General features: G+C 40.2%; 1 protein-coding gene across 8 annotated transcripts in view; it reads right to left on the bottom strand.

Annotated features, from left to right (window-relative positions):
- The window catches only part of LOC308547196 (serine/threonine-protein kinase Sgk3), a 91,072-nt gene that overhangs the window by 31,515 nt on the left and 34,070 nt on the right, over positions 1 to 25,487 (bottom strand). For 3 of the 8 annotated variants that reach the window (XM_081117093.1, XM_081117091.1, XM_081117096.1), the window contains exons 2-4: positions 8,836 to 9,048; positions 5,143 to 5,226; positions 2,415 to 2,487 (exon numbers count right to left, since the gene is read on the bottom strand). In XM_081117093.1, the coding sequence (XP_080973219.1) occupies positions 2,415 to 2,487; positions 5,143 to 5,226; positions 8,836 to 8,913 (235 nt within the window). In that variant the 5' untranslated portion in view covers positions 8,914 to 9,048. Of the gene's footprint in view, positions 1 to 2,414; positions 2,488 to 2,877; positions 2,919 to 5,142; positions 5,227 to 8,835; positions 9,049 to 21,168; positions 21,269 to 25,487 lie in introns of those variants that run through there. The other 5 variants (XM_081117092.1, XM_081117090.1, XM_081117094.1 and 2 more) reach the window with 5 other exon arrangements.

The following is a 25,487-nucleotide window of genomic DNA, read 5'->3' as shown; positions in this document are numbered from 1 at the left end:
ACACTTGAAAGTCTGTTTTCAGGAACTGGACTTAGTAAGTAACGGGAGGGAGAATTAGAATGACTCTACGTGAGATATTTAAAGAAAATCTAATGACTACATGGAAGCAGCTTTAAATTGTTCTGTGGATATTTACTGATGGTACATTTGATATTGGAAGACGGGTTGTGACAAAAGAGTGATTTGCTTTCTTCAGGGAGCTATAGCCCATGCCGCATTAAGTGCTACTAGATTTTTTACTTCATTATTGAACCGAAACAGTTTTGAAAGCCTTAAAGAAGATAAATAAAAGAAGTTGGTAATGAAAAAGGAAGACCAGCGACAGTCAGAATTTAGGGGCATTCCAAGTTTAATTTTTAGAGCAACATCAAGCATTCAACTATCTGAAAAAATTCCAGATAAGACTAAAATGCACGCCAGCCCCATTATAGGGTAAGTTCCAAGAATTTATAAGGCTGACATATTATCTTTAAGAATTATAGTTGGAACCCTGGCTGGGTTGGAGCACCAAAAGGCTGCAGGTTTGAGTCCCACTCAGGGCACATATCTAGATTTAAGATTTGATCCTTGGTTGGGACGTGTATGGGAGGCAACTGATCGATGTTTCTCTCTCCCCCCCGCCCCTCAAATCAATAAAAACATATCCTTAGGTGAGGAAAGAAAAAAAAAAAGAATTATAGCTGGAAATATATATTTTTAAAAATCTCTCCAATTAAGAATATACGTGAATGTACCTGTTGTTATTCAAAGGTGTTTCCATTAGAGATCTGAAAGGACTTAATGCTTAAATAATAAAATGAAAGCTTTAGTCTCCAGAATAAGTATTAAACTGACCTATAAATATCTGTCATTTCAGTGCATCTAGAAAAATCATCCAAGAGGAGACAATCTCCAACACTGTAGGACAGGGATAAAAAAAGCAAACTCTGACTGAAGGAGACCTTGGGTTTTTGTCCTAACACTGCTACTTGTGGCCAGAACAACCTGATTATGTTCACAATCGAAGGCTGTTTAGAGTCTGCAGGGACCACAGAGATCCTTTTATCTTTAACCCACACCTTTCAGATCGGGAAACAGGGTAAGAGTTTTGTAATGATCCAAACAAGTGATTTTAAAATAAAATGCACATAAAAGTTTGTAAATTTTGTTTTTAAAGGACCACACATTAATCAGACAGTAGAGTAAGGGGGATAAGCCAAACAAACAAGCCTGGATGAGCAACTCTCCACATTTTAGCTGTGCGGCTTGGGACAGTAGCTTAGCCTTGCGAATCCTCTAGTTTCCTGTGAATGACGTAGTTACAAACGCAAATAAAAATTCTACATATGCTAGGGGAAATGAGAATCCTTGCCAATCCTGAGTTCATAACGTGTAAAAGAATAAAGAGCCTCCGGTTGAGAGGGTTACAGGGGGATCGTCCTGCAGCCTCAGGGGGAAAGCTAAGTTTTAACTAAAGCAAGAATGTGAAAGAAATACGAAAATGATGAAGGGTAAAGAGAAAGCTGTTCGTCATGGGCAGAATTCCACACAGCACACTGAAAAGGCTTGGGAAGGAAAGAAACAGGGAAAAGCAGTCAAGATAAGCAACATGAGAGCCATCTGGTAGAGAGCAAGTGGACCAAGAAAGCAGACCTGTAAGGAATCGCAGGTTTAATAGGTTACAGGGTTACAAGCAAAATAACTGAGTAAGATGCTATGGAGGGAGGGCACTCTGGCTTGTCAGGATTCATCTGTGACTCAGACAGATGACTTTTCTTATAGGATTTCTGGTGGATTAGGAGACTTCTGTCTCTCTGTAAGTGACCTGGATTGACTTCTCAGATTCTAGTGAAAAGCTCCAGTCCGAGGCGTCAGACATACAGGCTCCAGATTGCTGAGACCCTTTGTGGCATTGTGCTCCCCAAGGGTGACCAATAGGACATTTTCTTGGTATCCCATTTAGAGGCTTGCGGGGTGCTATGTACAGAGTATACTTTTGATAAATGTTTCTCGATGTAACAAAGTGTCCTTCACGGTTAGCAAAGCACTCCAAATAATCTTTAATGATCAATAAATTTACCTGAAGCCTGACTACTTAAATTTAACTTCCAAACTTGACATTTACTAGCTGTATGTGACTCTAACTATGCCTCAGTTTCCTTAGCTAAAAAATAGTGATATACTAATAATATCCAACTCAAAGGGTTGTTGTGAGGACTGAATGAATTACAACATGTAATGTGCTTAAAACTGCCTGGCATACTGCAATTGGACCAAGATACTCAGTAAGTACCTTCCTGAGGCATTATTTTCATAGAGTATGAGATCAACTACCTTTGTAAACTCTTGTATTACTATACAGTGCAATGACTGTGTTAACTATACCTTCAAACTTCAACCATCACTTATGGCTGGTCTATGAAGTTACTGCTTACCAGGATCAAAATTATCACCAAATATTCGCTTGGCAGGAATCTTCAGGGCCATGGCAGGAAATTGTTTCTTTAACTAGAATTTAAAAAATAACACTGTATGAACTTAATTTTATAAGTCTTCTAGTTATACAGGCACCAAAATTAAATACAATCTGATTTGCCAAAAAAAAAATCTACTGTAAGACATACTTTAACTATATCACGATCAAATGTATAATATTAAATTATACCAATAAAATACAATAGTCTGTCTAAACATCCTATTTCATGCCAATAAAACACTTAGAAGCTTTGTGACCTTGGATAAGTTACTTAACATCTCTGCGCCTCAGTTTTCTTGCCTGTAAATAAGGATAATTTTAGCACTTACCTTATAGATTTGTCGTGAGGCTTAAAGGAAATCATTTATGTTAAGTGCTTAGACTAGAATCTGGTATATAAGTTTTGAATACATGTTACTCACCATTTATTACCTCAGGGGAAGATGTGATCTTTGTGTTCTTTCTATATGAACAGATTGACAATTGTTTTCTAAGAAAGCTGATGAATTTTGCTTTCCACATCCTCTCCTTCAGCCTTCCCCCTATTGCTATTCTAATACATTCATCAGATTTGTTTATCTCCAGAGAAGGAACAACTTGGCCCTGAAGAACTTAAATTTGGATTACAGGTTAATGCTTGTTTTTATTATAAGCTTCAGGTAAGAGCCCTTCCTTCCCCCCTCCCACACACAGAAACTATATATCAAACTACCAACTGACAGGAAATAGAAAGAATAGGAGAATGTGTTAATCACTCTACACCACGGGCATGCTATCAGCAAAATCCAGACTGAAAAGTCTGCAAACAAATGACACTGCTTTTTCAACAAAAAGCTGTAAAGGAAAGATAAGAGAGGTGGAAGATTAAAAGACACTTAATAGACTTATCAGCCAGTCACATAAATGCTGAGTGATTATATGATATTAAGACATTATCATTAATTTAGCTTTAGATGTGATAATGATATCGTGTGTGTGTGTGTGTTTTTAAGGACCTTTATTTTTTTAGAGATGATACTAAAATATTTACAGATGAAATGATATGATGAATGAAATTTACTGGCTAGGGCCAGAGATGGAACAAGAATGGCCATGTAAATATTGAAGCTGGATGGTACATTATATTATTTTCTGTGTGTGTACTAGGCTCTCTACCTCTGTAGGTGTTCAACAATTTCTACAATCAAAAGTTTAAAAATGTAAACAACAGTCATAAAAACACATTTAAACTAGTATTTTTAAATGTTTACAGATTGGAAATTACACTTTTGTCTTTTATTCTAAAAGAAGCATAAGAATTTGTATTTTCAAAGTTAGGGAAATCCAGGCCCAGTTTCAACTCACTTCTGTAGTTTGAAAGAACACAACTAATACCATTCCCCTGTTTTTTTCTTTACCCCTCACCACAGGAGGCAGAATTGGAAGGGGTTATATAAAAAGAGAGAGGCAGGGACAGAAAATGAGGAAACGAGAAAATAATGGAAAAAGAGAAATACTGGAAAAATGAGGAAGACAGATAGTAAAAACTCAACTACATGTTAAGAAAAACTGTCTGCAAAAAACTTAAAATGGGGTGTTTGATAGAAAGAGAATGAACGTGATCACGGTGGGGAAAATGCCCCACACAATCTTTCCTACTTCACCTTATGCTTAAAGATACTCAAATATTAACTCTACCTAATTAATCCCCAGCTATTTAAAATGAAACCATCCCAAGGATGCTAAGCTTTTCACTCATGCAGACCTCCACACTGCCCAGTTTTTAGATGACTTCCCCTACAGTCCTCCCTCTTATAAACAGTTCTACAAAAGGAGACATTTTTAGAAGGTAAATCTGGCCTATATGTATCTTTTAAGCAAAATATATAAAGAAATCTCAAATTTTCAGTTCTTAGTAGTTCACTGCACAAAGTCTGGTCTCATCTCTCTAAAAAATTCATATAAACCATCAGTGTGAGTGCACACATGTTATGTTATCATTATGACATTTTTACCTGAGTATAACCCAGGTATCCTGATAGTACAGTAAGGTTTGTACAATTATCAAAAAATGCGAGTCGTGTACATAATGGTATCCAAGAATTTCAAATAGAGCTAGCAATTCATCCCTCACCCAGCTTCCAATATAAACCATTTTTAAAAAAATCACTGAAAAAAATTATAGAAGATATTCTCATGTACAAACTCTTACTGGCTATTATTTTGTTTCAAAAGTGCGACTTCACTTACAGTCAAAAAAGACTGTCTTAATCAATATTAAGTAATATTTAAAGCTATACACAGTAAGTTTCAGTTGCATATGCATTAAAGAAAAACTAAATAACAGAAGAAAACACAATAAAGCTAAGAATTGGGCAATTTAACCAGGAATAACATAATGATTAATAATTATTGGAGAGGTAGATATAAAGGATTTTTTCTAATATCCTATAATATTAAAATATATTTTAAGCTGTACATCTGGTTTTCATATCTTCAGTACTTTATTTGGACCTTCTCAAGAGCCCCCTCTCCAACCTTTTGTGTAAGAATTCCAAAGTTAGAATGTTTTTGAAGAATCTCTTACTCTTTTCTGCTTGTCTGATATATATGAATATTACTTAATCATTCAAATAAAATCTCTTATTTTTTAGTTTTCTCAGGTGTTTTGTTTTACATAAAAATCTTGTAAACTGACCATTACTTACAGTATTGTAAAGCTTATCAAATTCTGCATATCTCCTGAAGACAAACCACTCACTCCTGCCCACTGAGACCAGAACTTTATAAACCTGTGAAAACAAACAAAAATAACAATAAAATTTGACTGCAAAAAACCCATTAACTAAATATATGAATAATGTTTTCATACTCATGAAACTAATATTAGATATTAATGTTTATATATGACTCTCCAAGGTACAAAAGTCTACCAACTGAAACACTTATTTCATCCTGTTGAAAGGTGATGCTTTATTTTTAAAATGTTATAAAGTATTTCTATAATTTTCAGGGAATAACACAGTAAACACCCATGCACTCAATACTTAGGTGAATTCTAACATTTTGTCATTCTTGTTTCAGATTTTTTCCCCAAGAATAAAACATTACAGATTCAACTGATGATATTTCTCCTCTATTCTTCCCCAGCAGTAACATTATCCTGAAACCAAGAAGTATTTTCAAAAGCGATGCCTGGTACATAGTCAATACTCAATTATTAGTTCTCCTTCTTCCAGGTCATCAACCTGGGCATGTGCCCTGACTGGGAATCGAACCGGGGACCTCTTGCCATAGGTCGATGCTCAGCCGCTGAGCCACGCCGGCAGGGCTACCCAGTATTTTTCAAACTAAGAATTTATCCTCAGATTTCCTACTACTACCTTACATGTATTTAATATTTTCATATACACATAATTGCATATAACCATATAACCATAGTCAACAACCCTATGAAGCAGAACAAATATTATACCCCCCACTATACATATGAGTAAATGATGGCCCCAAAAAGTTAAGTAACTTGCCAAAGTACACAGACTTGTGGAAACTCAGATCTAAATCTTCTAACCCTCTGTGCACCAGAACCAAATTATCAACAGTTATAATACAGAATCAACTCTCATAATTCATCCCACAGATACTCTCAGATTACAATTTAACATACCAGTGTAGAGAAAACTGTTTGAGACCCCAAAAATCTTGTATTTTCAAGGTTTATGAGAAAAAGGTCACTGGTGTATAGCTTCAGTAATCAATCTCATCATTTTACAGTGTAAGACTAGGGGAAAGAGATAGGAGTTGCTTTGGGGTTTACAATACAATTGCCCCCAATCTGTTAGACAAGTTAAAGTAAACCAGGCTAATTTTGGAAGATGGGCATACAAACATATATAAACTATCCTTTCCCATGAAAGACTGGTAAGCTATACTTAGAAGTTCATAATTAGGTAATACTGTGAGGAAAGGACCTCTCTGAAACTGTATGTGATTAGATTGTACGAATTCTGTAGCATCATTTTAAGATATGATCACATCAACAGGCTGACAGTGAAAGGAGTTAAGGATTCACCTGGAAGGTGAAGCAAAGTCATTGGTATCAGACATCTGGGTAAGTGGTGAATCACCTTTGCTGACAGAAAAAGAGCACCTACGTGAGCTATAGGGTGGTGATATGGCTCTTCCGGTCCTAACCAAGAAGGTATTGGATATATAAGATGTCAGAATTGTTTGTAAGATGATACTGCTCACATGGAGAGTGTGTAGGAGTAGGTCAAGAACTTGGTCAAGGTGCCAGTGAAGGTGAGCCATCCTTCTAAGACTAGACTACATATTTATCTCATACATCATTCAGGATCAAATAGGCCTGGAGCAGGACTGCTACAAAAGGATCGGAAACTTAAGTTTATCTGATTGCAAGCTTCTTGAATTACTTGTACTAATTCCTGGTGTGGTAAGGTGGCTTCCCATCATTACCCAAGTATAGACAAGACTAGAACCCAAGCCTGGGTTCCAGGCTGAAGCAGCTATTCTACAAATACATTTACAGGAGTTAAGATAAAGCCCTGTGAATTATTAATTAGCAATAGGATTTATTAACAAGGGCTTATTAAGTTCCAATAAAAAAACATCAATAGGCCTGGCTGGTGTGGTTCAGTTGGCTGAGTGTCATCCCATGCACCTAGAGGTTGCTGGTTCGATTCCAGGTCAGGGTATATGCCTAGGTTGCAGGCTCGATCCCCAGTAGGGGGCATGCAGGAGGCAACCAAATAATGATTCTCTCTCGTTGATGTTTCTCTCTCTCTCCCCCTCTATAAAATCAATAAAAACATATTTTAATTAAAAAAAAATCAATAGGCAAAAACAAAAACTCTTCAAATTTTAAAAAATATTTTTATTTGAAAAAAAAATCACAAGATTTCACAAAAAGCAGTATAATATTTATTACAATAGGAAATTATCTTGAGTTTTAAAAATATTTCCTTATTATCTGTCTTGCCCCACCAGAATGTAAGTTCCTTGAGAACAAGGGCCGTGTCATTCTTACTACCTACTGTATCCCCAGTGCCTAGAACAGTGTCTGACATAACAAAGAAACTCAATGACAATTTGTTGAGTGGATAAATGAAAGTATAATTTAGGCTTAGTTTAAGTCAAAACATCCCAGGATACAATGCAATTTTGTTAGAAGCTTTACAGTGTAGAGCTACATAAAAGACATATGAGTACTACCTCTACCAGAAAAAACAGAAGGATACCTGAGATAACCTACTGCTGATATTTGCTATGTATGAACTTCCCTCAAACTTGGCAGGAGGTTATGCCCTTGAAGGAGAGAATGGCCCAAAGGTAAAAATAAGGGCGGGAAAGGAAGGAAAACTTTCACATATTTCACTATTTTATCCAAGGTACACTGACCTCTTGTTTACTATCAATGTGATATTCTAAAATTTGCTTATACAAATGTGGAATAAATGCACAGTGCTTGTTAAGACATTACCACAACACAGAGACTGGTGGAGAGCAAATGGCCAGACACACATTACAATGTCTCAGCTCTGGGCTTTGGTGCAGGGTATAGAGGTATTAAGGAAGGAAGAACAGCTCCTGGTCTGGGACTTTAGGGGAAAACCACCATTAGGTCCCAGCCTCACTAAGTTAAGAAGGCAGAGTGGAGTGGTCAGACAAAGAGTTTAACCGATACTGTGAGGTCAGTCATTGACTCAACAAACACTGTGAAAGGGGACCCCACTCCTCCCGTAAACCCAAGATGCCAAGGTGGAGGAGTGTGTGTTCAGTAAGAGAAAGAGCAGATTGGAGACAGCCTGGGCATTTTTACTTAAAAAAACTGCCTAAATTTTAGCTCAAACTGATTCTGTTTAGCTTAAACAGAAGTGGATTAAATGAATTCATTCAGACCACTCAGTGGGTGGGGGTTTACAAGGAAGACTAGATGAGTTATAGACAAGATAAGTGACATTTTTTCAGGGGGAGGAGGGCAGGAGATCTCTGTATATACTAACAGAACTAATGGAACTAAATACAATATTATATGTTTCATTATACTAATTAGAAAAATGACTATTCTCCAATAATAGTCACCGATACACTGACTCAGCAAATATTCACTGTGTTTATTCTTTATAAAGCCATATAGTAGATCCTACAGTGATAAAAAGTAAAATTAGAAATGGGCTTTGCCTCTACGGTGAAAAAAGAGATAAAAGACTGGGCTACATATTTTTAAAACTGAGGTAGAAAATAATAAATGTCTTAACAAAGATACTACGGAAATTTCAAGATAATGGTTCTTAAAATGGGATCAATGACTTCCAGGTCCATTAAACCGGAATATTCTCTATATTCCATTTTTCCCCATATGCTTTACGCCGCATACTTACAGTAAACCTCTTCTTTTTCTCTCTGTGTTCGTCAGAGCTGGGAATGCTTACACTTGGGCAGCTTTCCTTGTAGTCCATGGTATAATCCCTTTGGGTTTATGGTCTCAAAAGGTACCAAAGAATGGGTCCAAAGAAACAGTCAGCAGAGGACAAACACGATTAGCTAATCCAAAATATAAAACTTCTTGTAATGTTCAAATTCCATCATGCAACCTTAACCAACAAAAAAAAGAAGAAAAAAAAGTGATTAGCAAAACAATTTAAAAATACCATGACTTGTCATTCCCTGTTCACAGGATCAACTTTATGCTTATTCTGATAGGAATTTACTTTTAATCATACGTCTCAGCCCAGGTTAGAGGTTTAGTTTCTGTTATATCCCTTTTAATAGCTAAACCACAATCAAACATTGCATCCCACTCACCTTCTCCACCCTCGGCTAAGAAATCCCGGGAACTTCTATACCACAGTTCATGTGGACTAAGGGCTACCTCTTACCTAAAAGGGCTCTAATTTGATGGATTCAGAGCAGGGTTTTTCAAAGTATAGTTTTCAGAATTTTTGCATCAGGATGAGCAGGCAGAGCTTGCTTTAGATTGGGATCCTCTACAGTAGGCAACTAGTTACCCTCATTTTACAAATGAGGCAACTGAGACACAGAGAGGTTAAAGAACTTGCCCATCCACTTTTAAAGGGTTAGTTTGCCAGTCTCTCTTGGTGATTAATTTCAAATATCTATCAACAGGCATTGAATATTCAATAAAATAATGAGTTTATCTAATTATTCAGCGTGTTTCCTTTAAGATAATTCAAAACCTACTTTGTTGGATTTGCTGCTGGAAATGCAGTCAGGAAGGATTTATATGTAGCCGAATTAGTTGTTAGAAAACATGGAAATGTAACTAGCCCCTCCTAAGCTTGGGGTACAGCATTTGTCTAAGTTAGAGCCCTATAACTCCATAAAAGCAGCTTCTTTGACTCCCGCTCCATTAGACCAGGACAGTCACCTGAGCCTAGCCTTGCCCTCCAGTCACATCACTCTACTGCTAAAGAATTAGAGCAGGTGGAACCCACAGCTCTTCTAAGAAATATCAGTCTTGTCTAGGAGCCCCAGGACCCACACCAGCCCTTCCTTCTCTATCTGCAGCAGAAATGACGAGAGGTGAGAGGTGAAGGTAATGGTACTAAACTGCTCCTTGAGAATGTGGGATCCAGAGGGTGGTAGGTCCTGCTGGTACTGAATTATGTACGAGTTTGAATGTATGTCTGTGCCTTACTGTGCATGGTCCACAGGAGCACAACTACAGGAGAACATCATGCCTCAGGGCGCCCAGTTGGAAGGGACAAGAAGATATGACATTACATGGACATGGACAACAGTGTGGTGACTGAGGGGGGTGGGGAGGTGGGAGAGGGCACAGAGGGGATAAATGGTGATGGGGGAAAAATTTAAAAAAAGAAAGAAGATATGACATTAAGTGGCCTCATGAACAGAGAAGCATGGGGGGCGACGGCGACAAGATAAGCTGTTTCATACAAGGTGCCCAGGGACACCTAAGCGTGAGAGTACAACAGCAGGCAGTTAACTGTAAAAGTCCAGTCCTCAAATCTTGACCAGAGATCTCTGTTTGCAAACTGTGCTAGACACCCTCCATTTGCCCTTCCAGAAGAGGAAGATGCTAAGGTATTTATTCTCCCTGCTCCCTTTCTAACAGGCAGTGGTTTCTCTACCTAAGGCTACAGTTCCTACCTGGTGGCCTCTCTTTCACAGCCACAGAAGCCCTGGGAGTAGTAACAGCTTCCAAACATTGTTAGAGAAGGGGTGCTTCTCCACGCCCTGCTAGTTCTTGCCCCGGCCCATGACAGCTCAGTAAACAGCCCCTTTGTTAGATTCCCTTCGGTTACTTCTGAGTGTCATGGGACCAAGAATGACTCCAGGAAACAGGCCCTCAAAATGGGATGCATGTTCGAGGAATACCGTGATCACCTTCCTGCGGAGGGAGGGGATGGGGAACCGGTCACCAGGCACACAGAGATATTGTGATCACTCAAACTTCCTCCCACAGTGTCACAGGACGGGTGCAGGCAGTGGGCAAGGTGCTGAAAGGCCATGTGGATGATGAAAATGCTGATTTCAAAGGCTGTGACCTGGGCAGTGGCTGCTTCTGGTTGACTTTGAGAATATGCACAAAGATGACAATGTGAAAGTCATAAATTCCCAAGCAGATGGATGGGTGGAAAATCTATGGCTGTTAGATTTCTCTTATAGCTTCTAGCTGATAGGACTATGGATCAAGCCCAGAGTCTGATGGTAAGTGTTGCAGAGCCAGTTAAACACACAACCCCGGAAAGCCTTTTATGCTAACACAAGGGTACTGGCTGGAAAGGGGAGTCATCCTGAAGAGCAGATGCAAGCACTTGGGCAAACGCAATGAGGCTAAGAATGTTGAACTCCATATTTAGCTGAACATCCCTGCTGAAAGCAGCAACCTATGCCCCTCTGAAGTCTCAGCTTCCCAAACCTGGCCCCCCCATTAACTTTTTCAAGTTGTTTCACAAGGGGATGCCAATTTTCCTTACTACTTATCCCATCACCCCTCATTGCCTAATGGAAGTTAGATCCCCAAAGAACTCAGAAGTTCAGAGCCTACTCTGGAAGGAGATTGCCTTTATACTAAAACATTTGCAGAATCTCAACAATTTTTTACCAGCAGGAATCTGAGGAACACATATGCAAATACATTCAAAGGATGTCAGACCAGAGAATGTTAGATTAAATATAAAATTACTGTGACCTTATACACGATCACAATGTATCCCATCAATCTTTCTCCAGACCTTCCCCAAGAGGGACCTGCAGCCAGACATTCACAAGGGTGACCGTCACTGGGGAATGGGAAATGCGTGATCCTCCTAGGGGTTACTGGACGCTAGCTCTGAACTGACGCTAATCCCTGGAGACCCAAAACATAGTCAACCAGTCAGAACACCCATCTCATTCCAGAAAAATGTAGAGAGATAACATCACCTGCCCAAGCCAGGACCCAGCTAACAGGCAATAGAGCTAGGATTCAGATCCAAATCTGTCCGACTCTAAAACCTATGTGGACTTGTTTGCTATACCACATGCCTCTCCTTAAGTAGGGTTTCTCCTTCCTTCAAGCTAAATCAAACTGGTAACCTACCAATATTTAATACTCAGTGGCTAAGTTTACAACAAGCCAGACTGTGCATTGTGTGTCTCGCAACAGCCCTCACCTATCGTGAGGAAACCAAGGAGGAAGGATGAAGTTGCCTGCCCCAGGGGGTGGAGTCAAGATCTGAACCCAGGCGGTCTGCCTTCGGGACCTTTACCCATTGTACCACACTGCCTCTACAACATACATATGCTCTAAAGAGTCCTCTAAGAAGCAATAAAGAAGGTTCATAAACTTATTTTTAAGTGGTTACAATTGAAATCATGAAAAAGCAACCCTGCTATTATTGTAAATTTAAATGTATGGTTTTTCTATAAAACTGAAGCAATTTAAATTCTTCAGAATCACCTTATGGCCAGGGAGCCAAATAAAACAGAATGGGAAGAGGGCTGACATAAGAGCCCCCACAGCTGACAATAGAACAAAAAGCTACGTCGTTCATGTGGGAACAAAAGTTGGAGCTTTTTTGGGGGCGGGGGTTCATAGGTTGGTTAGGTTTTTCAGAGGAGAAATCGCAAAAAGAATCCGCCTTCACTCTGCTGGGGAATCACAAGATAATCTTGTAGGCTGGCTCCCAGGGGCAGCTGGCTTGCTTAGGAGGTCCCACTGCTCTAAGGAGACTAAGTCCAGATACTAACCCAGAATGAAGGAAGTAACTTTAACACCCAGCTAGTGAATCAACTCAGACAAGCCCAAGAAGACAAAAAGCAGCAGGTCAGATGGGAACAGAACTTCCAAAGGCCAGCCAGATCTTCGGAGGGGCAGTGATTTGCAAGGGTAATATAACAGCTGGTAAATATTATATTTATACTAGTTCTCATCAGGGGGACACTTGGCAATGTCTGGAGACATTTTTGGTTGTCACGACTTGTGGAGGACTGCTACTGGCTACACGCCATGAAGGATGCTAAACATCCTACAATGCACAGGACAGCCCCTACAATAGAAAATTATCTGGCCTAAAGTGCCAACAGTGTCAACAATAAACTAATGCCAGGCGATGTCAACCTTTTTCATCTCAGGGCACACATTAACCAATTACAAAAATTCTGCGGAACACCAAAAAATATATTTTCTGCCAAACTGACCAAAAAAAAAAGGTATAATTTTGATTCATTCACACCAGATGGCTATTGTTGTGCTGGCTGTTGTCATTTTTTTCTTTGACAATCTAAGGGAAAAGAGGCTAGTGCCCCTGACTAAAAAAACTATTGCATGTTTTAAAAGTTCTTGCGGCACACCAGGTGAAAATCGCTGTTCTAAGAACTTGCATCTAACATATCCCTTAATGTTCACAGCAACTCATGAAGTAAATATCATCATCTTGGTTTTATGGATGAAGAAACCTAAGTGATGAGGAGTACTTCCACGTGGTCACGCAGCTTTGGGTGGCTGCGCTGTGACGTGAACAGAGCTCTGACCTGAGAGCCCGGCCCGCACATCCTGTCCCTCAATTTCTTATGGCATCGCCGCATGCATGCCCTTCTTCTAAACCACCTTTGGAGATACAGAGTTGAAGAGAAGGGAGCACCGAGTGTCCATGAGCAATCGGCTTACAGAAAGCAAACCATGCAGCGGAAAAGCAGGGTTCCCACTCTGCTACCACGAAGGGTCAGGTTTGTGTAGCACTAGGTCAGAAATGGCCCATCTTCCTTCTTGAATCATCACACATCCACATCTAACCAAGAGTCTGGCACAGAGTGGGCTCTGAGTGTTGGTTCCATCACAAGGACAATCAAGGGTTACATTAAAAATTAAAGAGGACACCAGAAAGGATGCTACCAAAGGATGTGGTCTTTTAAAAATGAGAGAGAGTTTTTTTAAAAAAAAGCATTTGGATGGGTACACAATGCAACATACAGATCATGTATCACAGATATGTACACTTGAAACCTATATGATCTTATTAACCAATGTCACCCCAATAAATTTAATAATAAACATTCATAGATTTAAATTTTTTTACTTGGGGTCTATACAAAGTAGAAATACGGGTGAAATTCCATGAAAGAAAAAATTTCCAAGTTCATGTTATGTTAAAATTTTATTGATAAATGTTTAAAATACTAGATGGACATTAGTTAAGACATTTTTTTAAACACTTTTTTCTTCATCATTGTGTCCATCTTTTTGTCCATTATATGCAATTATTGTCCTGGATCTTGTCCATCTTTCTTTCAGAAAGTCAAAAAAACAGCCTGGGCAGGCGTGGCTCAGCGGTTGAGCATCAGCTAAGGATCCAGGAGATTGTGGTTCGATTCCAGGTCAGGGCACACGCCCGGGTTGCGGGCTCGATCCGCAGTTGAGGGCATGCAGGAGGCAGCTGATCAATGACAATTCTCTCATCATTGATGTTTCTATCTCTCTCTCCCTCTCTCTGAAATCAATACAGATATATTTAAAAACAAAACCAAAAAACACTTATAAGAAGATCAAAGATTATTCTGCTTTTACCTCTAAAATATAAGCAGAGAGGTTCTAAACTCCATTTCCTTCACCCATCATGAAGACTGGTAATGACTAGTAGACCCTAGCCAAATTACAAAGCAGATACATTCATAAGTATCAGTATGTACTCTGAACTTACATGGCAGAGAGAGGTGGTCCGTGATTCACACTAAAGCATAAAGGAAAATTAAGAACAAGCCTGTTCCAAAAGGAAGAAATTAAGACTGGGGAGCTACAAGTTTTCTTCAGAAGGGGAACAGGACTGGGTGATGGGTGTTTGGGTACAAGAGTCCCAAAGGATAGAGCTGGGCCAGTCAAGGAAGAGACAAAAGAAAACCCGTGTACAGACCCTGGGCGTGTCAAGTGGACTGGTATGGGAACAGGTTTGGGAACTGGAAACTGACCCAGAAAATAAAAAAAGGAATTGGGGGTGGAGATGGGACAAGAATTATTCCTGAGGAGAGAACAGGCCAAGTCGGTGGGTTTCATTTTAAATTACATTAAAAGTACCTTCCCAGGAGATTTTGACCCCAAACTAACTGGTTGTTTTATTAAAAGACTACTGTAATAGTAAATAATCTGTTTCTGTTTATTTCCTCCTCTCAGAATGCTAGCTCCAAACATATCCAAAATGTTTCAACACAAACAAAGCACGGCTTTGTCATGTCTGTGAATTTAGTTCATTGCAGAACAGATTAAAAATCTAACAGGATCTGCCAATGGAAGATACATAGTAACCTTCTCCCCCCCCCACACACATCACATGATGAATCAGTTATAACTTTTCCTGTTTTCCTTACTAATATATCCTTCCTCTAATCCCCGCCCCACCCCCATTTGATTCTTTCTTCATTCTGTCATCACAAAGCAGTTCTAGTTCTTCCTAGATTTATCCATTTTTTTATTTGATTTATTTTTATTTATCCTGATTCTTGATAAAGAAAAGTGATATAAAATAAAAAATAAAACATGTCCAAATTATACAATGTTGGGATACAATGTATATGACTAGTCTACACCCAACAATTCCACAGAAGTGTCCAAGAACCTCAACAAAAGTCTGTTGGTCCCCTGAAACTGGCTCCTGTTTATTACATACATTTAAGGAAGGGGCTGAGTGAGGAGGTAGAAGTAAATGCTGGCAGTCCTTTGTTTTCCAATACTAGAATAAAAACTGCCAGATAAGAAGGAAGGATTTAACTTTACTCCAACTGAGAACATGTCCCTCTGTTGGTTCCAGAACTGACAGGGTAGGGCTGGTAAGTATAACAGCAATGCTCTGCTCAGTCCCTGACTTCCTAAGGTGACCATCCTGGGTTCCTGATCACCACAACGCCAGCCCTCTTCCTGGCTTCCCATGCTTTTTCATTGAGACTCACACTCCCAGCACATCTTCCAGGAAGATGTGAACACAGAATACTCTCCAGGATGATACTTGGAGGACTGTGACCACTGGCAGAACAACAGGTGGATGGGTGATTATATGAGGCAAGGGAAAAGCGAAGGGGGAATTCACACAGAAGTAATAGTGGTAAAATCCTACAAGCCCCAGGAAGCCTAGGGGAAAGCTGGTTCTGACTGAGAAGGTTGGGAGAATTCAGATTGAGGAGGCACCCAAAACAGAAACAAACCACAGAGGACAATCACCATCACATTATAGAGTCTCTTGAGAGAAACTCCAACCTGGTATCTCTTCTTCCACTCCAACCCTCTTCCAATCCACTCTTCCCACAGTAGAGAGTGACTTTACATCTGATCATTTCACTCCTCTGCTTAAACTCTTCCCATGGCTTCCCACTGTTCTGAGAATAAAATCCAAACTCTGAGTTGTTGCTAAGACTACAGGCACCCACATGGCCTAACCTCTGTCTCTCCAGCTGCATTCCCCCCGGGCCTCTGGCCCCTCTAGTCACTAACTCCTGTCAGAGCAGAACCTTCCCAGTTTTCACACACAGTGAGCCCTGTCCCATCTCTAGTCTCTTGGACCTGTGACCCCTCTGCCTCAAATACTTTTCCTTCAGCTCTTCACATTGAGGGCTTTGTTCAAATGTCACTTCCTCCTACAAGCCTTCATGACCAGCCTAACTAAAGTGCTCCATCTCCAAATTAATCTTCTGTCATCATCCTGGGTTTTTCCATTTTTGCATTTATAACCATCTAGGATTGCATACTGCTTATTTCAGAACCTACCTGACCAGAGTGTAGAAACAGTGACTTATTCATTGCCCTGCACTTAGTGGGCCCCAATACATGCTTAATTTATTCATTCAACAAACAGTTGGGGAGAGACCCTTGGAAATTCCAGTTTGCCAAAGTATGCAACTGAGATCTTCAAAGCAACCTCTGGTTCATCATTCCTTCATCAATCTTCTGAATCATCAATTTCTTCCTCTTTCCTAGGTCAATTCCCATATATATATTACATTTTCTTAATGAAATCTTCCCTAAATATATAGATTTATTTAACAGATACTTACACCATGCTTACTATAGGCCAAGAATATAATTAGTTTGTGCTCCAACTTTTATTATTTGTATGAATAATCCTGTGATCCTATCTGACAACACCCTTAACCAAAGGCTTTTTCAAAACAAAGAAAACTCAGGGTAAACACAGATGCTTATACAGTGTAATAAAGGAAACTTTACTCCAAACCAAATATTTGCTTTCAAGATTCTTCTTCTGACAGTAAAACTTTACTGGTTAGCACATTAGAAGAAGTTTCCCAAAGGAAAAAATTATAACCAATTACATATTTAAATTATAGTAGTTTTTTTCCTTAAAGTTCTAATATTTTGAAAATTAAAACCTTTACTTATTTTTTTCCTACTATCTCTTTCCTATTAATAGAAAGAGCAGCTTCATCCCAGGAATGATAAAATATATTTAGCCCATACCTGTAAGTACTCAAAAATCAAGTACAAAAAAACTAAGTTAGGCTAATGTGGGCCCTCAGATGGGAAAACGCCAGCCAAGGTTTGGGAAACAATAGGAAAAAAGAATAAATTGCAGAAATGTCTACATAAGTTCTAAAAACAAGCTTCAATCTATAAGGGGGGCAAAAAATCACAAGTAAAAAAAACACTCACTCGATCGGAATACATACAAGGATGTTTGTAATGGAAATGAAGCAAAGCACATTAATCCAAATGCTGATATCAAACTTAAATCAGGAAACTTCAACAATAGCTCAACTCAAGTATTTTATATCTTTCACCTTTCTCTGAAGGACTAAAAGCTTCTGGCATATGTCTTCTCAATCTATTCAGGAAAATAAATGAAGAAAGAAGTATGAACACTGTATTTTAAACAATGAAGAGAAAGAAGGTAAACTACTTCCACCGCCCAGAAAGAAGGGAACATTCAGCCCAGCAGCTCAGAAAACAAAGCAGGGAGACAGGATTATTTGTGTCGAGATGCAAAAACAAAATAAAGTTTAGGAATAATACCCCACAGGAAAATCCAAAGTTGCAAGCGTTGCTCCATAAAGCCTGTCTCGTCCTAATGGTTTCCTGAGTGAGTTAATTTGTGTATATTTTTTAACTTCTGCCTACTCACCTATATGGGTGTTGGGTATATTGCTCTCCCTACACCTACTCCCTTCTGTGAATCCAGATCGCAATGATCTTTATTTGTATCTTTTTATTTAGTATTGAATTTCCCTGCCTTCTTCCTTAACTGTCCGTTTTGTAGAAATCATTGTAAAAGCTCAGTATTTAATTATTTAAAGGCCTATCAAATAGAACTCTAAGCTCATCTGCATTTAGAAATCAGTTAAGTGGGGTGGGGATGTGTCCTATTTTTTCCTTTAAAAAATAACTGGAGTTTGTGTGTGTGTATGTGCTTTTGTCTTCCAGGAGCTTATTTGTAACAAAATTAAAGACGAATGCCCAAAGAACTACAATTCAAAACAGACTTTGGTAAGTTCTCTAACAAGGCTATGAAAAGTTACTAGAATTGAGGGGAAGGAAAAGCCACTTCCAACTGAACTTATCTAGGTATTTGGAATGGTGGTGACACGTGAGGGAGGTTTTGAAGGCTGGGCACACAAAACAGAAAGGAATGCACAGTCCTTGGTACAAACAGGGAACAGCCATTCGTCCAGTCTGTCTGAATCCCTGCCCAGTTGGGGGGAAAGAACTGCTCATTAATAAAAACAGAAAGAGAAACGTGGATTTGAGACCATGTTGTAGAGAACTCTGAATGCCAGGCTAAACTCTGAATTTAATTCTGCAGGTGAGGATGTGAAGATATTTGAAAAGGAAACTTGGCGTAAGGAGCTTGTAGGTGTAGAGAATGGGAGAAATGGAGGAGGGCTTGAAGAAATAGGCTTGGCATCAACAGGAACGGCAGGTTTGCAAAACAAAACAAAACAAATAAAAACTGAAAGAAGAAATAAGTCAGCAGCTATTTCATGTGGAGGGCAAGGCAGAAGGAGGGATTAACACTGCCTCCAGGTTTTATTCCTGGGTAACCAGGAGAAATAACTAGAAATGGAGGTAGGAGAAAGCAGGGCAAAATGACAGTGAATTGGTGTAAGTAATTACTAGCCCTAGCTGGCAACGTCTGCAGCAGATTCATGCATTTAACACCTTCTGGTGGCAGTCACTGTTTCTAGGTATGTAGGATACAGCAGTGAACACAACTGGCAAGCACCTCTGCCCTCATGGAACTTACCCTCTAGTGGCAGGCAACACGTAATAAACAAGTAAATCAATAGATAAAGACAGGGTGTCCCAAAAAAATGTATACACACTTTAACAGCTGATAGCTCAATTTTGAAAATGAAATGTGTTTTAATAAACACTGCCTTTATAATTATTCAAAGTGTGTGTATACACTTGGGGGGATACCCTATATGTTACAGGAAGAGTGGAGTTGCATGGAATTTTAAATAGGAGGGTCTAATTGAGATAGTAATATCTAAACAAACACCTAGAGGTGAGGGAGTGAACCGAGAAAGAGTCAGCAACTAACACACCAGTATCTCCATGTAATTTTATTCCATGAGGCTTTTGAAGTTGGCAGCAATTGCAATACAACTCTTTGGTGGCCCAGTTCTATTTCCTTGGTCTAGCATTCAGTGTCCCATTTTCTGACTTTATCCTACCCCATCAAGAAAACTTCATCAATAACACAGTGATAACAAACTGCCTATTAGGTCAATTTGTTTATACTGGTTGTTTACATTCCCTACATAAGAGAAAGGACTGCATTTAAAACAACAAAACCAAAGCACTATTAGAACATGTTTGCACAAAGTTTAAGAAGACAATCATCTCGTTCTCAAAGCAATCATTGATGTAGCAACTTTGAGACTTGTGATTTAAATCAAAGATGCCGAGAAACGATTATGAATCATGCAATTAAGCTACCAAGCAGGATGTTGCTGAGAGAGAAAAAAACCACCACTGGCAGCACCATAAAACTGTCAAAAATAAAAATAGTACCATCATCAAAACTAGAAGTAATATCCTTTGATTTTATAAGTTCTTGCTCAGCACAACTGAATTCTAGTCTAAGCTCTGCCATTTATTGGTTCTGGGTCTTTGGGTCCCATCCTTATCTGTAAAGGGCAGCTGGTCTGATTTTTCAGAATCCCTGAGATTCTATGTGGCAAGTTATGGTTTCTATGATGTTTAGTTTATCTATGTATTTGGCTACTCTGCTTTACCTCATTTTACAATAACAGTACAAATAAGCACCCACCCAAAATAGCACAACTTAGGAGTTCTGTGTAAAGTAATATGAATGTCTTTTAAACAAACCTACCAGAGCTTGGTGCTTAAAATGAGGCTACACTCACTTAAAAGTGCTGCTTTTTTTCATCCCTTCTTTAGGAACAACTCGCAAGACTCAGATTTCTGTACCACTGGATTTGATTTGGAACAAGGTGGGTGAGCACATCTTTCGTATGAGACAACAGTCAACAGACCTTTTCTAGTGGGATTCGGTCTTTGAAAACTGTTCCAAACTAATCACCAAGCACTTACAGCAACATTTTCGCGGAAAACGGTGGTGGTAACTTTGAAGTTTAATGCCCATGTGAATGCATAATAAAAGAAAATAACCAACGTTATTGTGGGCCAGGCACTAAGTATTAACTCATTTAATCTTCATAATCCTATAAGGGTGGAACTATTATTATCCCCATTTCACACAGGCGGAAACAACGGCATAGAGGATTTAAGCAAACTGCCCAGGTTTTCACAATTAATAAGTAGATTCAAACCCAGACACTCGAGCTTTAAAACCTGCGTCCTTAATCTCTGCGATACACCGCCTATGTAAACCCTGGTGTCCTTGTTTAGTAACAGTCCCATCACTGGCCGCACTCTTCCTGCAGAGTGAGGAACAAGCCGCACTCCAAGTTCACTACCAAGTGCCTCCTACAGTCCTGAACGGCGAACCAAAAGAACATAAAATCTCTACAGTCGCTGAGATCCCTCCACAGCTGGGGAGACGGTGTGCGGCGCAACGCAAGTGTTCTCTACCCAGGGTGCCGGGAACCAGCGCTGCAAAGCCACAGCCGGACCCGGTGTGCCCTTCCCACAGGGGCCTCGCGCCCCGCGCCCCTCGGCGCGGAAGCGGCACCGCGCCGGGCCGGCCGCACACACCTGCACCGTGCGCGCCCGCGGAGTCCCTCCAACTGCCCCGCGAGCCCCCGGGACCTCTCCCCACGCTTACCTTTGGGACCCGCGCCGGGCGCGTGGCCAGCACCAAGTGCCGCCACAGCTGCGCCACAAGGCACCGGGCCCCGGGCCCCGCCTCCGGCCCCCGGGGACCCGCGGGTGCTTCCCACCCTGGGCCCCGCCCCCGAGGCACGCCCCGCCCCGCCAATCAAAGGCCGCGTTTCGCCGGGGACCCCGCCCAACCCTAGGGCGGGGCTCCGCACTTGGCTGCGCCTCCCGCACGCTAGGGGGCCGTGAACCCTAAAGAAGCTGCGGGCCAGGTGCGAAAGGAAGTCCCTAACTATGTAAAGGGGTAGGGCCTGCGGGAGCGTGACCCGAGGGAGAAAGGCAGGACCCCGGCTGAGGACAGCGGGAAAGGAGAGAGCCACGGCGGTGCGGCGAGGAAACAGGCTGGCGAAAGGGAAAAGAAGGCGCTCTCCCTAGGTCCCAGCCACGGTGTAGGGCTGGGTGCGACACCCTGGCAAAACCGAGTTCAGTTACTCAAGGCACTGGCTAGGCTCATTCTCCCGGGACACGGCTGGAGTCACACTCGAATTCAGGAGACCCATTCCGCCCATGCCAAGTTTGGCATTAATGCCCATAATGTACTAAAAGGTTTGCGACCGCATGTATGGATAAAGGGGGGGAAACCAGACCACTCAGAAGGAATTATTTTAACCGTTAATGAATTTGGTTTTGGCAGGTGAAAAACTATTTGAGGAATCAAGTCAATACAAATTTAATTATGGCGGGGAAACACAAGGGTCACTTTGCCAACAAGCAGGATTAGTACACAATAACCTTTGCCACAAACACTTCAGAAATCAGTGCGGAGATGCCAGCCTAGCTGTGTGACCTTACGGGAAGTCACAATATCTGAAGCCCTCAATTTCCTTATTTGTAAAATGAAGAGATTAGGCCATGACCTCTAAATGCCCTTCCATGCTCCATTTCATTCTGCCAGGCTCAACAGGACTACAGGGAAAGAACTGTCCAGTTAGAAGCCACACAGAGAAATTGGGAGATTTTAGAAAAAACATTAGCAATCTCTGGTATCATTTCATTCAAGCTCTCCTTTCTGACTTTTCTATTTTTAATAACAACAACACTCTTGTCCTAGCTCAACACTCTTGTCCTTAACTCTTCTTCCCTCTCAATCCTCACATTTAGTCACCAGGTCTTGGCTTTCTCTATTATAGTCTCCTCATGACCCTTCTCATTTTTATTGCCATCTAGGTAGAAAATAACTCAGGATCTTGGATCTGACCCTCACCTACTTTTTCCACCTAATCTCCAACTATTCTCTGCATACACATCTGTGCGACAGTCTCCTCACTGTACAGTATCCACAACATACATCCAACATTCCCACCACTGAATATTTACACCCACTGCTTCCCAGTTCAGAATACCTCTTCTTAGTCTTAGCTACCTGTCCAGACTACAACAGCTCAGCTCAGGGACCTCTCTAAGCAATAAAATGCTATAATACTTAGGATCTGTACCACTCAACTGGGCACTTAACAGGATGACCTTGTTTTGTATTCTCTGTTATTTATAATATTTATCTCCAAAACTAAAGTGTAAGCTATTTACTGAATGTCCTAGGCCCCTGTCAATCAGGAAAAAAAAGCTACTTTAAATATCTCAAAAAGCCTAAAAAATTATACAATCATCTACAATTAGGCTACCTATAACAGTAAGATTGTTTTTGTCTGAAATTATATGAAGTAACACCAGTTACTTCATGCTAACCAAAGCTTTGATGGACAGCTGTATGTGACTGATTCAAAACCGGGGGAAATAAACTAGGATGTAATAAGACTTGCTTGCAATGCTAAATATTTGACATTCATGGAGATGGCAAAAAAAAAAAAAAAGTAAGCTACCCATTCTTTTTCACCCATTGCCTAAACAAGTGATAAACCCATAGTAGGTACTTAAAAATATTTTGAGCCCTGCCCTAGTAGGTTTGGCTCAGTGGTTAGTGAGCCTGCTGTAACATTTACTTCATTGTCTGGACTTACTCTCCTCTCCCTCTTTCTCTTCTCACCTCCTCTACCACAGGTCTCTATTGACCTAGGGGACACTGAGAATGGAAAACCAAACCAGGCCCGGCCGGGCGTCGCTCAGCGGTTGAGCGTGGACCTAGGATCCAGACGATCCGGGTTCAATTCCCGGTCAGGGCACATGCCCGGGTTGCGGGCTAGCCAATCAGTGACTCTCATCATTGATGTTTCTATCTCTGTCTCTCCCTCTCCTTTCCTCTCTCTGAAATCAATAAAGATATATTTAAAAAAAAGAAAACCAAACCAGGATGGACTAGGGAAAAAAAAACCAACAGAAATTCTGGTAGCTTCTTTTGGAGAAAAGCTGGTCTCAGGCAGAGGGGAACAAGCAATTGTATACATTCCTTGGACTAGAACAGAATTAATGAATCTACCTAAAGATTTCCCCTACTTTCTCTGGGACCCCGATGAGTTCGCAAAGGTATTTAATTTAACTGTTAGAACATGTGATCCTGGCTATTATGACCTATTCCAAGTAATATACCTACTGGTTTCTGGGAGCAAAAGCAACAGAATTACTAAATAGGGTTTGATGGGAAACTCTTGTAGAGGAGTCTCTTTTTTATTGTAGAAAACCAGGTCACCTTATGAAGGATTACAGGAAACTCAAATGGGATTTAGAATGAGAAAAGAGCCCTGGCTGGTGGGCTCCGTTGGTTGAGCATCATCCCATGCACTGAGAGTTGGACAGTTTGATTCCCGGTCAGGGCACATACCTGGGTTATGGGCTTGATCCCTGGTAGGGAGCATGCAAGAGGCAGCTAATCTATGTTTCCCTCTCACATTGATGTTTCTCTCTCTCTCCCAAAAATCAATAAATTTTTTTATTTTTATTTTTAAAGAGAGAGAAAAGAAACAGAAGCAAGCATAGGGCTGCTCTGAGGACCATTAGAGGGTGTTTCCCCTTCTCCTTACTAACAGTTTAGGAGAAATTAAAATTATTGTAAAAAGGTGAAATTACTAAGGCTCTTGTAGATACTGGGGCTACTTTAGAGACACGTTATGTAAGCAAACATAAAAGATAGTTATGGGCCCTCCTTTGTTTATATTCCTCATTCTGTTGAATCTCCAATGAATTCTCATCACACAACACTTCTGTCAGTTGACCGGCTCTTGCCCTGTGCATCAAATATTACTTTAACTTGATGTAACAGTCTTAACTCAACAACTTTGCTTCTTTCTTTGCAGGACAAAGACATCCACAATTGCATTTTGCTTACCACCTTCTTGTTCCTAGTAATGGAACAATGCACTCCCGGGAGACAGAGACTTCAAAGATGACAACTTACAACCAGATTTTTGTCTACTGGAAAAGACATTAATTAAAGACTCTCTCCAACATTGTTGGAAGGGACCTTATCAGGTAACTGCAAATGGACAATTGCTTCTGTCTCTGACACTTGCCTCCACCTACAGCAGAGATCAAAGACTTCTCAAGGATGAGAAGCGCCGACATCAGATATAGACAGTTTTCCCAAGACATCGACAAGGCCTGTATACCTACAAAGTAATGTTGAACTTTATTAGTTTAATAGCCTTTACCTTTCTGCTAATATTAATAATTATTCTTATTATCCTTGTTCTTTGGGCTTTTCTCAAACCTTATGTATATAGTCCAACTGTTAATAAAGGGTATTATAATTCTTTTTATGGTTTCTCTTTTGAAATTTAGAAGAAATGCTATTACAAAAGGAAGAAAAGGGATATGTATATTTTTAAGATAAGTTAAAAGGAAGTAGCTTATTCTAATAAGTTGGTTATTTCTGAATGAGTAGAAAAAGACAAACTAAGAACAAGAGAAGTTGTAGAAAGTTAGTAGAAAAGGATTATTGAGACAGGAATTTTAGGCATAAACACTAGAACATAATTATGGGAATTTGCTTACCCCCTAACCCAACTAGGACTCCTAACTATATTAATTCACATAGAAGCTGAAGTGGCTATAAAAACATGGCTCTCTATAACTGCTGCTGAGGCACAGGAAATTTACTTATGAAACTCTTACTGTCCCTCCTGGCCTCTGTTATTATCGATGGCAATTGTAATGTTCACCATTGTGTTCTTATGGCCAAATAAACCTTAAAGTTACAGTTTCCTATTGTACAACTAGTGGGAATCAGATTAATAATGAATAGCACTTGAGTGCTTCCAATGGGAAGTAGATGAGCCATAGTAAATGGGAACTCATTTGATGGTCAGATTGTAAAAACTGAAAAGATGTATGGTGTGCCTTCAAACTGTCATGGGAAAGGGGACCTGGCACTGA

The sequence above is a fragment of the Miniopterus schreibersii genome (genome assembly GCF_964146895.1).
Source record: "Miniopterus schreibersii genome assembly, chromosome: 17".
Classification (NCBI taxonomy): domain Eukaryota; kingdom Metazoa; phylum Chordata; class Mammalia; order Chiroptera; family Miniopteridae; genus Miniopterus; species Miniopterus schreibersii.
Note: the sequence above shows the minus strand (reverse complement) of the source record. Positions and strands in the feature narration are given on the sequence as shown.